This window comes from Vicugna pacos, chromosome 7 (assembly GCF_048564905.1).
Source record: "Vicugna pacos chromosome 7, VicPac4, whole genome shotgun sequence".
NCBI lineage: Eukaryota > Metazoa > Chordata > Mammalia > Artiodactyla > Camelidae > Vicugna > Vicugna pacos.
Genome location: NC_132993.1, coordinates 50273407 through 50286897, shown reverse-complemented (window position 1 = coordinate 50286897; position 13491 = coordinate 50273407). Strand labels below are relative to the sequence as shown.

At 36.9% G+C, this 13491-nt stretch overlaps 1 protein-coding gene and 1 long non-coding RNA gene across 5 annotated transcripts in view; one reads left to right on the top strand and one right to left on the bottom strand.

The window, feature by feature from the left end:
* The window catches only part of SNX13 (sorting nexin 13), a 110305-nt gene extending 97641 nt beyond the window's left edge, over positions 1-12664 (bottom strand). For 2 of the 4 annotated variants that reach the window (XM_015245633.3, XM_006211724.3), the window contains exon 1: positions 12454-12664. In XM_015245633.3, the coding sequence (XP_015101119.1) occupies positions 12454-12465 (12 nt within the window). In that variant the 5' untranslated portion in view covers positions 12466-12664. The remainder of the gene's footprint in view (positions 1-12453) is intronic. The other 2 variants (XM_072964895.1, XM_072964896.1) reach the window with 1 other exon arrangement.
* Positions 12652-13387, top strand: LOC116278776 (uncharacterized). The gene is made up of 2 exons (XR_012074429.1): positions 12652-13092; positions 13196-13387. It is a non-coding gene; the product is annotated as an uncharacterized lncRNA (long non-coding RNA).
* The last annotated feature ends 104 nt before the right edge of the window (positions 13388-13491 follow it).

The window sequence follows — 13491 nt, the reverse complement described above, 5'->3', positions numbered from 1 at the left end:
ATACAGAAAAACAAACTCAGTTACAGAGAAATTCACCTTAAGCTCCTTTAACAAAAGTGAATTAAAAAGAATGAAGATTTCCACTGACAGAAGTGTTCCTCTACTAAAGCACATAAGATTTTTACCACAGCAGTTAACTGGTGCAATACAAGATAAAACAGGCCATATTCCTAAGCGGCCCCTCCCTCGCCTCATTCATATAAGACTACAACAATACGAGAATAAAAGTCCCAATATTCACAATTCAGCTTCTGCTTTTCCCCAAAATATACAACCAAAAAGGAAATGACAGGAGACAGATCTTCAAAGCACAGCCTTTCAACACAACTGTCACCAATCTCCTACCTCTCCTTTCTTCTTATGAAAAGGAACATCCTCTGAAACAACAGGAGCCATGACGTATTAAGCACTTAGTATTAACTGTTCAGTGCTTTGCTAACCACCTTACATATATTTCTAATTCTCACAACTCTGTGACATAAGTTATATTACTAACTCTATTCTACAGATGAGGAAAGAGCTAACTAATAGAACTGGACCAAGAAATGAGCTTGGTTTAAAATTCAAGCGTGTCCTGAACCATTATTTTACACAGACTCTCAAAATCTTTTATAAAAGGGCAGGGAGGGAATGGGCAAAATTCTGCACACATACTTAAATAATCAAATAAAAGTGATTTATTAAGATTTAAAAATTCAATGTATCAGAAAAAACTGAGGTGTTTAAACTGACACTAATACCTCAAAGCCCTCGGTACTCCTTAAGAATCTGATGTAGATTTTCTAAGTATTAGTATTCAGATAACTTTCAGAGTATATTCCAGAGTTGGTGCAGGTCAAATTTCCTTCACATTCCTGAAGACTGTACAGTAACAACTCAATATCAAAACAACGACCCTGAAAGTACTACAAGATTCTCTTATTTCACAATAAAAATAAAGCTCAACAGTGTTCATCAACTCAGAGATAGTCTTTTTAATCAAGGCAAATTCAATCAAAAGGATATAATCATAAGAGAAAATTATACTGAGCTGTATTATTTAAATATATATATAAACTGTTCTACACGTTCACTTTTTAAATTAGCAATGGAAAATATTTTTTAACTTGCAAGTAGAATATAACTTAAAAATAAAGTTTAATTCTCTATTGTGGCCTGCTTAGTTTACTGAAGAGTGGGAGGAAAGGATGAAGGTACTGGGGAAAAAAAAAACAGAGAGCAAGCTGCAGGCCTACAGACACAGAATAATAAAAGATACAGGTGAGGAAAAAAATCAACACATTCACAAAGCAACAGCGGTAAGAAGAAAAATAAATACAGTAAGGAAAATAGAGACAAACATAGATTCACCCACAAAGGATCCTGATGGCATAATCTTCAGCTAAGTAAAACATTATTATCACATGAACACTCTACTCCGTGAATATAACAATTTATTGCACTATTACATGAATGCAGATAAGCAACTGCTGAATAAAGGAATTGAAATTATTTATATTCTTAATACCCACATTTAGATTTATAAGTACAAATTTTATTTGAGGTAACTTAGCCCTTAGTTCTTTTCTTAACCTACTACACAGTACTACTAATACCAATCAAGCCAACTACATATTTTTTTAAACAAAGAATTTTAACATTCCTCATTTTTCTATTCCCTATAAAAGGAACAATAGAAAAGCTTATATAAATTGTGAACTACTTTACATAAAGTTTTATTAAATTGACAAGAATTATAGTACTTCCCATAGGAGAAAACTATTTAACACTGGCATTTTTAAAGCATAATATGAGAGTATACCACAATTCTCCCCTTTCATTTCATCTACAGTAAAAAGCTTCAACAGCCAGAAGTTATTGGTTAATCAAAAGTTCTACTTATGAACAATTCATATTATACAAGCGTCACCACTCTTTATTTTCTCCTGATAGTCTAAATCTAGCTCTTAAAGAAATACATAAAATAGAAAGTAAAAACTGAGACAGAAAGAGAAGAATTAAATTATTTAGGTCAGTCTTACTTTCATTTGACATTTTAAATCTTCCTCAAAGAAACAAAGACAGAACACACACAAAAAATTTCAAACATTAAATTCTAAGCTATAAAAATAAACCACTTGTTATTTACATCTGAGGAATAATAATAAAGTCTAGTTATTTCTTAAGTGTAACTGTGAGAAATACTGTGTGTAGTATTTAACATACATTATTTCACTTAATACTTATAACAACCCTATGGGGTAAGTATCATTAATTTAAAAGTTACACAGATGAGAAAACTGAGATTCAAAAGGTTAGTAACTTTCTAAGGTCGAAATACTCTGAAGTGACAAAACTTAAAGATTCAAATTCAAATAATTTGACACCAGCCTTCACTCTTAACCAAAAGCATACACTCTTCTTCAGAAATTAGGAATGTTTAATTTCTGATCAGAAGATATGTGTGTACGTAGAGAAATATATAGAGATACAAAGTAAAGAGATAGAGATGATTAACACTCTGAGCCCCAGTACAAAGACAATCTCACTAACTTCAGTAACCCTATAAATTTTGCATTAGTGCCTATTATTTGGATGAATAGTCTGAGTTATCAGACATTAACTTATAGAGCATTCTGGTTCAAAATAGACATTTTTTAAATTATAAAATACTCTTAAGCCTAATTAATTTTTCTAAAATGTTTATATAATCAACACACTCATATTGGTAAAGTCCATTATTTCAGTTCCTTTTTCTGTATCTTCCTTGTGCTCCACCTTTTAAATTGTTTCCAATCTCCCTCTAGCCCATTTCCTCTTATTCTGCTCTTACCAGGATTCCACAACTGTAACAGTTTAAGTGTTGAGCACTTAGGTACTACTCAAGAAAAAGCATCAGATGTTAGTAATTAACACCGGATGTTAAAGTAGTTGATTATATTAATTGCTGCAATCTGATTAAACACCCTGAGAAAAATTCTGAGAAAAAAATGCCACCTCAAATAATTCCAGGAAGAGAAAGTAAGAACAAATTCTAAAGTACAGTATTATGACTTGGAGAAACACTGGATAACACACAATATCATAATGTCTTAAAATCAGACCATTATTTCCCAAAAATCTATGTGACGACTAAACTGAGGTGAAATTTTATTTCAGACTTAACTCTTCCATTAAAACTGTAAAACTTCAGTTTTATAACATCTAAGTCTCAAATGATAGCGAATCTATGAGCCATTCTCCACACATGCATGTTGTCACATAACTAGCCTGAAAACAAAAGATGTCACAATACAAAGAAATCACATACTCTCTCCTGTGCCAAACCACAGCCAGGCTAAAAATAGCTCCAGGGTTCCAGGAGCAAAACCAACTCAAGTTTAAATGGAGTAACTCCCAAGGACTCTCCAATAATGCAGGGCTAAGGTCAAAAGCAAAGCAGGATTCGCCTTAGAAGTTGCACAGATGCATCAGGATTAAAAGGTTCCTCAGGAAATTGGAAAAACAGTACAATAATCTAACAATGGTGAATTATTCTAGTTGATTGTATATGAACCAGTACTAACTGAAAGATCATTAAACCAGTTTATTTCCACCACTGAACACAACAGAATTATTTTATTGACCTTTTCTGGTATGTATTATTTCTGAGTATACAATGGAATTATAGATGGGTGAAATGATCTAACAGTGCTCTAACAGTGACATTGAGAGGTACTTTAGTTAAGAGATTGTGGTAGCAGCTGCCTTCCTAGAAAATGTACCCCCCAAATTTCCAACTTGTTGAAACTCATCACCAACTTTTTACTCACACTTGCAAACTTTCAAGATAGCATTAAAGGTCATACAAATGTGAAACACTCAACAAAGCACTAAAAAAATCTGCATTATTGTACTATGATAAATAACACTTTATCTAGTTCATGAATACACATAAAATCATAATAAAAATTAGGTAGTAACAGATATAAAATCCAAACTGCTTTTGCATTTGTAATTTGTTACATGAAAACAACATCTAATCAGACTTTTCCCTGTAGAAAAAATTAAAACATTTTTTAATTAAAAATTAAAACAATTACATTCTAACTAAATGTCTGGTGTTCAACCTTTTTTTTGGTCTAACTTTTGTGTGTTTTGTTACTTCAAACATAGTATTCAACCACAGTGTACTATTTAAAAATGCCTACTGAACATAGATAGTAACCAATCCTTGAGGGGTAACTGATGTGACAGTTTAATTTTATCAAAGACAACTTTTGTCTTAGTAATTTTTCACTTTTATTTCATTTTGCTGGAGGGAATATTCAACATTCTTTCATTGGCAGGTACTTAGTGAGGACTATGTGGTAAGCTCCATTCCATGCACTGGGAATACAACTAAGCTGCATATTCAGGAGTTTACATAATATGTAATATATGGGGGTAGGGACCAAATATTTCTTTTACCGGGGTAGTGGAATTCAGCTGGGTCTTTCAGTAAAATTTGGTAGACCTCTTAAGTTGACGTAAAGTTTTTTCAGAAAAACAAAACTAACAAAAAAGACAAATTCATAGATTGATTTTTTTTTTTGCTTCTCTGTTCCCTCTCTCTTTTTTAACTTCTCACTGTGAATCAGCTTAGAGCAAATAGAGACAGTAGAAATAGGTTGACTCTTCAGTTGCAAGAAGCTCATTTTAGAGAGGCCACCTCATCCAAATTGGTAGTTTTACCTGGAGTTATAAAGCAAATCCAAGTAATTATCTTTTATTTTAATTACATTCTCCAACCTTCTCTTCCTCTTAATTTTTCACTCTTTAATTATGTTATTTGTTTTATTCTGATAAAAGATCTCAAGGCTTCAGCTGAATGATGGCCAACCTGGCACAATTCAGTTCTGAGAGTGAATTTTCTGAGGGCAGGTTTCAGGTCTGACACCACTTTAGCACCAGAACTTAGCATGTGCCTACCAAACAGGAGGTGAAAAAAGTGAACCACAAAAATTAATCTCCAATAAGTTACAACCAATGCCTTAAAAAATTTATACTAAACAGCAGCTTTTCTTTTTAAGAATTTTCCAGGATTTAAGAATTTACCAAGGTTGATTAAAAATAAAAGATTTCCCACAAATAGATAATACATACACACAAAGACTACTAACCCTCAAATAAGTAACCTTTTGCAAAATATTTTTCGGAACTTCCCTTTCAGAAATTCTTTGGAATCAGCTTACCAACTGCACAAGAAACTACCCTTATTACCAGCTGGCAAGACATGATCTCAGTCTAATTTTTTTCCTTTGCCTTCTTTTAGTCTATTTCCTGCCTCCCCTGTAACTAAACCAGTGGCCAGGAGACCAGGTCTTTCTCCTAGGATCCACCCACTGAGAAGCTAGTGAGCCTTAAAGCTAGATGGAGCCTAGGGCTTGAATTCATATTAATGCACTCATGTAAAGAAAAAGCATATAAAGAAAAAAACTGATGTATTAATCACAAATGTTTGTACAATGACTGACAGTTTACAAAGGGTTTTACCCTCCAGCATTTTATTTGATCTTCACAACAATGTGAGAGAGCAGCTAGGAAGGTGCTATTATTATCCCAATTTTACACAGAAGGAAACTGAGGCTCAGAAAAGTTCTGAGCTCAGAAACAACTTCCCCAATGTCACACCACAAAATAAGCAGTGAAGACTCATCCTTATAATGCTTAACATATAAGTCATATTTGTGTAGCCTCACTACTGTGGTAGTTGATAGACATAAATACGCATCACCATGACTCCAGCCTATTATTCAAATTTTAACCATTTTTTAACATGGTAAAACAGTTTTAAGAGCTGTCCGCTTGCTTTAATTCAAAGTCCTCTCTCCTCACAAATACATAAAGCATTGTAATATCAAAGTTAAACTTCACTCAGAAAGTCAATTTTAGATGATCATCAGTTGAGAGGGCAGCTGATGGTCTGTGAAACCACAGAATTTCAAAGCACAATTTAAAAAGCGATACCCTGAGAACCTCAGTCAGGAATGCCATAAAGTCACCTAGTTTTGCCACCAAATGGCTAGTGAGTAGCCAGCATTGAAAATTCTTTCCCATGATAGAACCTATTTTCTTCCTCATCCAGAAGCTCATGCTCCCTTCCTTTCCATTATTACTTAGCTAACACAACTTAATTTGTCCCAGCTAAAACAATCTATTTCAAACGTCCTTTCATACCCTTTTTTTCCCCCTAAGAGAATACTCTTTATTCCACAATTAAACTAGAAATGGCACTAAACATGTAAGTAAGCATGAACTCATCTAACAATATGATTAAATTAAGAGACAAAGCACTCTTTATAATCTGCGAAAGTCTGTATATGCACTGGTAGTAACTACATACAGAAATGAAAAGCCATCCATTTTGTAGTGGCCTTATGATTCACAAACCAACACCTTAAATCTTTATAATTACATTTGTACTTATTTCTCAGTTCTTTACCCAAATATAATTCCATGTTTCCTAAAATTAAATTATTTAATTACTTAAATTTAAAGTAATTTTATAAACTTGTAACAATACAAAACTTTTAAAGCACAGTGGACCAGCTAAGAAATTATCTTTTATCAATTTCTATGAAAAACTGGTTAACAAACTCTGGAACAATCTATCTGAACACTAGCATCTCCCTACCTAGGACTCCCAAAGATGGTTATGGAAATCTCAAAGCTCTATTTTAATATTCTGAAATGCCTAATGGAAGACTTACATTTATCTAATATGAAGTTGTAGGGTTTAACAAAAAAGTCACACATACTTGCTTTTGTTTGCAATTCTATCAATTAGCTAGCTAGCTGCTAATCAGAAGTGATGAAAAATGGGTGTATATGTGCTAGAATAATAAAATACAATGAAAATAATTACTAAATATAACTTATTTATAAGCTCTCTGAAAATGTGAAATCAATGGGAAAAACATAAAACAAAGGCCCTTTAGAATTCTTGAAATGGTTGGCAATACTCAATTTGCCTTGTCAAAAGATGCTAAACAATGTTGTATATAGAGTGGCAAGCCAGTCTCATTCTAGATAGTGATGTCCTCACACTTCCCTTATAAAATCTCTTCCCCATCTCTTAACATCTTTTGAGTGTCAATGGATCCATGGTTCTTGTTCTGGTTAGTAGCCTTTATAAGATGTCATTAATTAATAATTAAGGAAATAGCTCATGTAGTTTAAGTATCAACTCATCTCAAGAGCATTTCTCTTAACAAATATATTAATCAACAGACATAATTTTTTACTAAGCACTTACTATGGGCAACAGAGTGTGTGTGTGTGTGTGTGTCTTTAAAAAGAGCTCTGAAAGTTCACAGACTCTCCCTTGATGCATAACTCATCACATCTCAGGATTTCTCAAAGTGAAATACAAGAAACTCTGTAAGTCTCTGTATTAGTCAGGGTTCTCCAGAGAAACAGAACCAATAGGAGATTTTTTTTTTTTTTTAAGGAAACTTACTGTGAGGGATTGGCTCACAAGATTGTGGAAGCTGAGAAATCCCACCATCTGCTGAATACAAGCCAGGAAAGCCAGTTGTGAAATTCAGTCCAAGGCCTGAGAACCAGGAGAGCTGATGGTATAAATCCCAGCCCAAGGACAGGAGAAGATGAAATCTGATGTCCTAGCTCAAACAGTAAGGTAGAAAAATGGCTGGGGGCAAATTCCTTTTTCCTGTTGTTGTGTTTAGGCCCCTCAACAGATTGGATAGCGCCCACCCAAATTTTAAGGAGCCTGCCAATTCAAATGTTAATCTTATCCTCATCTAGCTATACCCTCACTGACTATCCAGAAATAATGTTTAATGTGGAACCCTGTGGCCAGTCAAGTTGATGCGTAAAATTAACCACCACAGTCTCTATGGTTAAACAGCTTTGCAATATGATGCAAATTCTGCCAGCTTCTTTGAGAGTAAATCACCTTTCAAAAGCAATGAGAAGTCCTGCTTAACGTCCTTTAGGCAAATCTTTCAATTTGTTTAAACCACAAAATTTTACTTCCTTAATAACTATTAATCTGAGATTTCTAATAGTGCAGCAGTTTATGCCTTACCCATCTGTATCGTATTTGTTAACCACAAAATTGAGAATCAGTGTTAATATATATAAAAATCAATAAATCTAAGTGGAAGTAACATAGCATGACTAGAAGCACTTTTTATGTAACATCTACAAATGCCCCATATTTGCATATAACCCAAACTACTAAGTGTAAATAACTACAATTTTTCTTCACTATTTTTAAAAGCACAAGTGTCAACAGGCTGGTAATAAACGCAAAAACAACCTCCAGAACACGCCATAGCACTGGTACAAATTCAGAATATTTTCCCCCATCTTCTATACCTTTAGTTCTCTATAATAACTGATGCTCAGAAATAATAGCTGTTGAAATGCCAAAAAAAAAGTTTAAAAGTGTGCTTAATGAAAATTCACTAATAAATATTTCATTACATTCAAATGTGAAAACTCAGATTAACTGAAGCAAACTCTTATGGAAATATTGCATATCCTAACTAAGTCTCGTACATGAAGTTTACGCCTATTTAAAAATGAGTGGGTGGAGGCTGAGTTATTAAACAAATAATTTTCAAGTATACGACGACAAATATTTCAACAAATATTGTAGGAGGAACATTAAGAGTAAGAAGTCCTGAAAAAAATTTAACTGGACATTAAGGAAAAAAAGTCTCATTCCTATATGGAAATGCAAAACACAACTACATAGTGATAGCCAGCAAGCCTTCTAAATATTTCAACTGTATTTGGAATGAAAATAATACAAATAGAATCCAAAAGCTTTAAACTGAGAACTATGTTAACTCCTCTTTAAGGAAAAAAAAAAAAAAGGGCAAGACAACCTACTGGGCTGTACTTTCAATTCACATTAATCTATCATACCTTGCAGGTTTCAGAGTTCAATGTACAAATTAATTTGCTCAGTTGAGTAATTTTGCCTTTTAGCTTAACTTAATGTAGCCTTAATTGATCACCTGTGTAGTATCTCACCTCTGAAAAGGTTTTGGTTTTGGCAAAATGTAAAACCAAAAAGTTTCATATGAATATTTACCATTGTCATTTCATATGAATGTTATGTATCTCTATATTTGATATCCCCACCTCAGTTTAAAAAAACAAATTAAAAATAGTAAATCGATGATTATCAGCTACAAAAAAATGATGCATTCCATATTGAGTGACAGAAACGGCACACTATTTGGAATAAGAGATCCTAGGTGGGACTACTGACAATCAGTTGTATGATTTTTAAGCAAGCTATTTTATTTATTTATTTTTATTGTGGAATTTAACTTAGAAGACTTTTTATTCAAAGACTGTTTTACTTTTCTATTCAGTCAACACCCTATCCCCCTTCTCCCTCCTATACACTGCATAAAACATAAACTGGAATTTATAGCCATCTGCAGGGTGAATTTCTGGGATGCCCTTTTTCAAAGATTCAGGAATCCAAGTAATGCTTTTCTCACTGACTATAAGCTTCCTTGAAGATCATTAACAGAAACTTCATAAGATTGGCATCTTTAAACTTGGAACCTTAGCACTCAGCAATTTTACAGCAGGATTTTCCTTCAAAAAATGATTTTAATTTGCCTCTATCCACAACACTAAAATTTCGATAGCTTAGAATCAGTATGATTTCTTTAGCATGCTATATCCCTAGTATTATGAATCTGTTCCATAAATAGGCAGTCTGAAACAACAGAAATCAAACAGTAACAATAGAAATAAAAAACAATCGTATTCCTAGATTTTAAGCCTTTCTGAATTCTAAAGATGAACCTACACAGGGTCATCTTCTCAGGGTACCTCCTGACCAAGAAAAATAAGTATTTCAAAAACAGATCATACGTATCCAGTGTTCACATCTAATCCAGGCTCTGGAGTTGCGTCCTCAAACTGGAGTTGCGTCCTCAAACTTGATTCCACTTTGAACCTTAGCTGAGCTACAGCTAAACTTGAGCTTTTAATAAATCATTCTTGATTAAGCAAGCTATTTTAGCTCTCAATCTCAGTCTTCGTGCGTGGATAATGGGGATAATATCACCCACCTTAATGTTGAGATGTAAAAGAACCAAGCAGATTGTATACTTCACTTTTTGAGCACACGATATGCCTGGTTAACATGAGAATCTCTCAGAACCTAGCTCACCATTATACATTTTGAGATCTAACAAAATAAATCAAATCACATCCCCCAAACCGCTGATCTAAGTTAGCACTAAGAGAAGCAGAAAAAAGGAATCCCACACCACAAATTTTTTCGTAATCAATATTAAGTAGAATTTTATATCTAAAATATTTCAAAATCAGACTATTTCTGAGCCTGATCCAAAAAAAAAGAAAAGGCAAGGTAAAGCAAAAAGTCATTCTCAAGTAACGATAATTCCTAGTTTATCTACTACAATATTCAGACAAGGAAGTAGTATGTTTTAAAATCATGAGAGCTGAAAACTGCTCATTGAGAGCAGAATGGTCAGAGTTCTGTACTGAGAGTCAGGAGATAGGATTCTAGTTTTGCCTTTGCCAATAACAACTGTTTGACCTTGAACAAGTCTTTGAGCTTCAGTTTCGTAATCTATAAAATGACTACTAACAACCATAGATAAGATCCAAGCACCATTTAATCTGGGTCTAACTTTGGAGAGGCAATACAGTGCAATGGTTAATGATACATTGGGCAGGGACTGCCAAGGTTGGAACCCTGGCTCTGCCACTTAAAGCTATGCACAGCACACACACACACAAAACACTAAAGCACATCTAACTACTATCATTGACTTATTGTTTAAAATATTTCACTGACACATATAATTATTTTAAAATACAGAAGCTTAGAAAAGTTCAATCTTTCCAAATCAAGACTCTCATTTAACTCAGCAGGCACCGAGTTCATGTGAAACCATTACAGCTCTTCAAAATATGCTAACTTAAATCAACTTTAATCAAAAGATCATCTCAAAGAATATTGTACATTAGCAACACCACTGAAAACTTATTATAAGGCTAATTATTCCCACCAAAAGGTAAAATAGAACTTCCACTACTTATAAGTCTTCTTTTTTAAACCTAATACTGCTAATGACAGCAGAAGCTTATGATATACTGTAATCTCTGGGGATGAAATTAACCATGGGAATAAAATTAACTACAGGAATGAAAACTCTGTGAAATTTGGAAATACAAAGTGAACTACAAACTACTAGAAATAAGTAGTTCATGAGTTAAAAGCAACCAATAAGTATTTACCAGGTACAGCACATGCCAGGCTCTGTGCAGATTATTAAATACAGTTCGTATTCCTCAGAGTTTATAAAGTTGGAAAGGCAAGTCCTTTATTACCATATTTTCACACAACAAAAGCCACTCATTTACAAATATTTTCATTTCCTTGTTAGCCCAAGTAGGAATACTTCCCACTGCCCATTAAAATTGTTTCCTACCCTTAGTTCAGTTCACAAAGATGCCCAAACTAGTCCCTGACAGCTGACGCTGGAATCTTCACAGGGCTTCAAGTGAATAGCTTCTAGGATACTTCCTCAAATCCACAAGCTTCAGAATTTATCTTTAATGACATCTACACCAGTATATACCACAACACGTAACTGTGTTAACTTGGGTTAATACCTAGTTACATCAATTTAGTTCTTTCCCTTAAAGAACTGCTAGCAAAGGCAAACTCTACTGCTTCAAGTCTGCTTTTATGCAACGGACATCAGGGAAACTGATTGGCTAGTCACAGTTGCCCTACTTCCATTTCAGGACCAAAGGAAAAAACTGTTCCACAGAGAGTACCAAGAGAGCCTCAAGCAAATCAGGAGGGTAGATGCTAAACTGAACTTTTCCGATTCTCGCGATTTAAACGAAAGGTGACGGGTTGGGGGTGGGGTGGGGTGATATAACTAGGCTATCCAAGTGTCGTCTGAAAAAAAGAAGGTCCTCCTCAGGAAGTAGTCAAAGTAGAGGATGGGAAACAAACCGGTGTGGCCGAGTGACAAATCCAGGATGCTAACCGAGCTTGGAAGTGGAGGGCCCTGGAGGCCAGAGAGCCGAGAAAGGAGAGACCTCGGGCAAACCCTAGGGGAACAAGAACAAGCAGCAACGCAGAAAGACCAAGGCTGCCACAGAGCAGTGTGTAAGGAGACACCACGAAGGGAGCGGCGAGCGAGGAGGCAGCGACAGCAGGAGGGAGACTAGTGCCAGGGGCGACACGCAAGTGGCAACTGCGAAGAGGCACAGGCAGCCGGAGGTGGTAGGACTCTGTTGAGTCAGCACAGTTTCTACTCAGGGGGCACTTGTAGGATCCCAGCTGCTCCTCGCGCCCCGGGGCCCGTAGCGGAAGATCGGGCCGGGAAGCTGCAGAAAGGATGTTATTGACCCGCCAGCACCGGCCCTTTCCCCATTTCACAGGTAATCACTGGCCACCGTCGCGCTTACCTCTGTTAACATTATTACACCCCGGGGAAGTGAGCTCCTCCCTAGCCTCGCCGCATGGCAACAGCCTTAGCAGCAGCGAAAACTGCCTGAGCCGCCGCCAAAGGCGGCAGCAGCTCCTCCAGTCCTCTCCCGGGCGGCGGCTTTACTCGGCTTCGCTGGCTTCCCCCCGGCCCGGCAGCTCGCGACGGACGCGCCGCCATCTTGGAAGAGCGACGTCCGCGTCTCCCCGCGACGTGCGCTCCCATTGGCGGGCGTAAGGGCCGCCGGCGTCTCGTGACCGTCGCCATGGCGCCGGCGCGCGGGGAAGCGGAGGCGGGCGGCCGGAGACCCGCTCGGCGCCAGTGTTAAGGGCCCTTGTGCTGGGCTCCCAGGCCGACTTGGGGCTGCTGGGAGTAAAGAGAGGCCCCAGTGCAGGGCCTACGCGGGAGCCGGCGCGCGCGCCCGGGGCGGCCGCCCATCTTCCGCCTCACGCCGGGGTCGGCCAGCCCTGGGGTAAAGCGAGACAGGCAGAAGCCGAACCTTGGACTGATGGCGCTGCGGACCTCGCGCGTCTCGGGGACAAGGCGGCAGTTGTCCTGTAGAAAAAATTCCCTCTCGCATTTCCCTGGCCCGGTGGCGACCGAGGAGCAAGCGAGGGAGGTTCGGCTTCCTCCACAGTCTGGGGTTTAAATATGATCTGAAACTGCTCCCCGCTCAGCCTCTCTCCTAAACTTTGACAGAAACTTTCCTTTGTCCTTTCCAGTCCTCGGCGAGTTCTCTACTGGGATGCGCGACAGGTTGTAGACGTGATACAGGCATATCAGCTTTACCCTCATCGTAGCAGTTAGACTGTCGCTGATTCGGTGATTGGCCAGCACCTGCATTACCGTGAGGGCTTTGTTTTGCTCTTTGCAAGAGACCGCTAAAAAAAATTAAAGCAAATTTTGTGTGTTAACTTTGGTCTCTGCACGTTTACTGACTTGTTGATACAGTGTTGAGGGTGGGGGCATATCATGGTGAGCAAATTTCACCAAGTGTCATTGTAAACAGTCCCAAAAT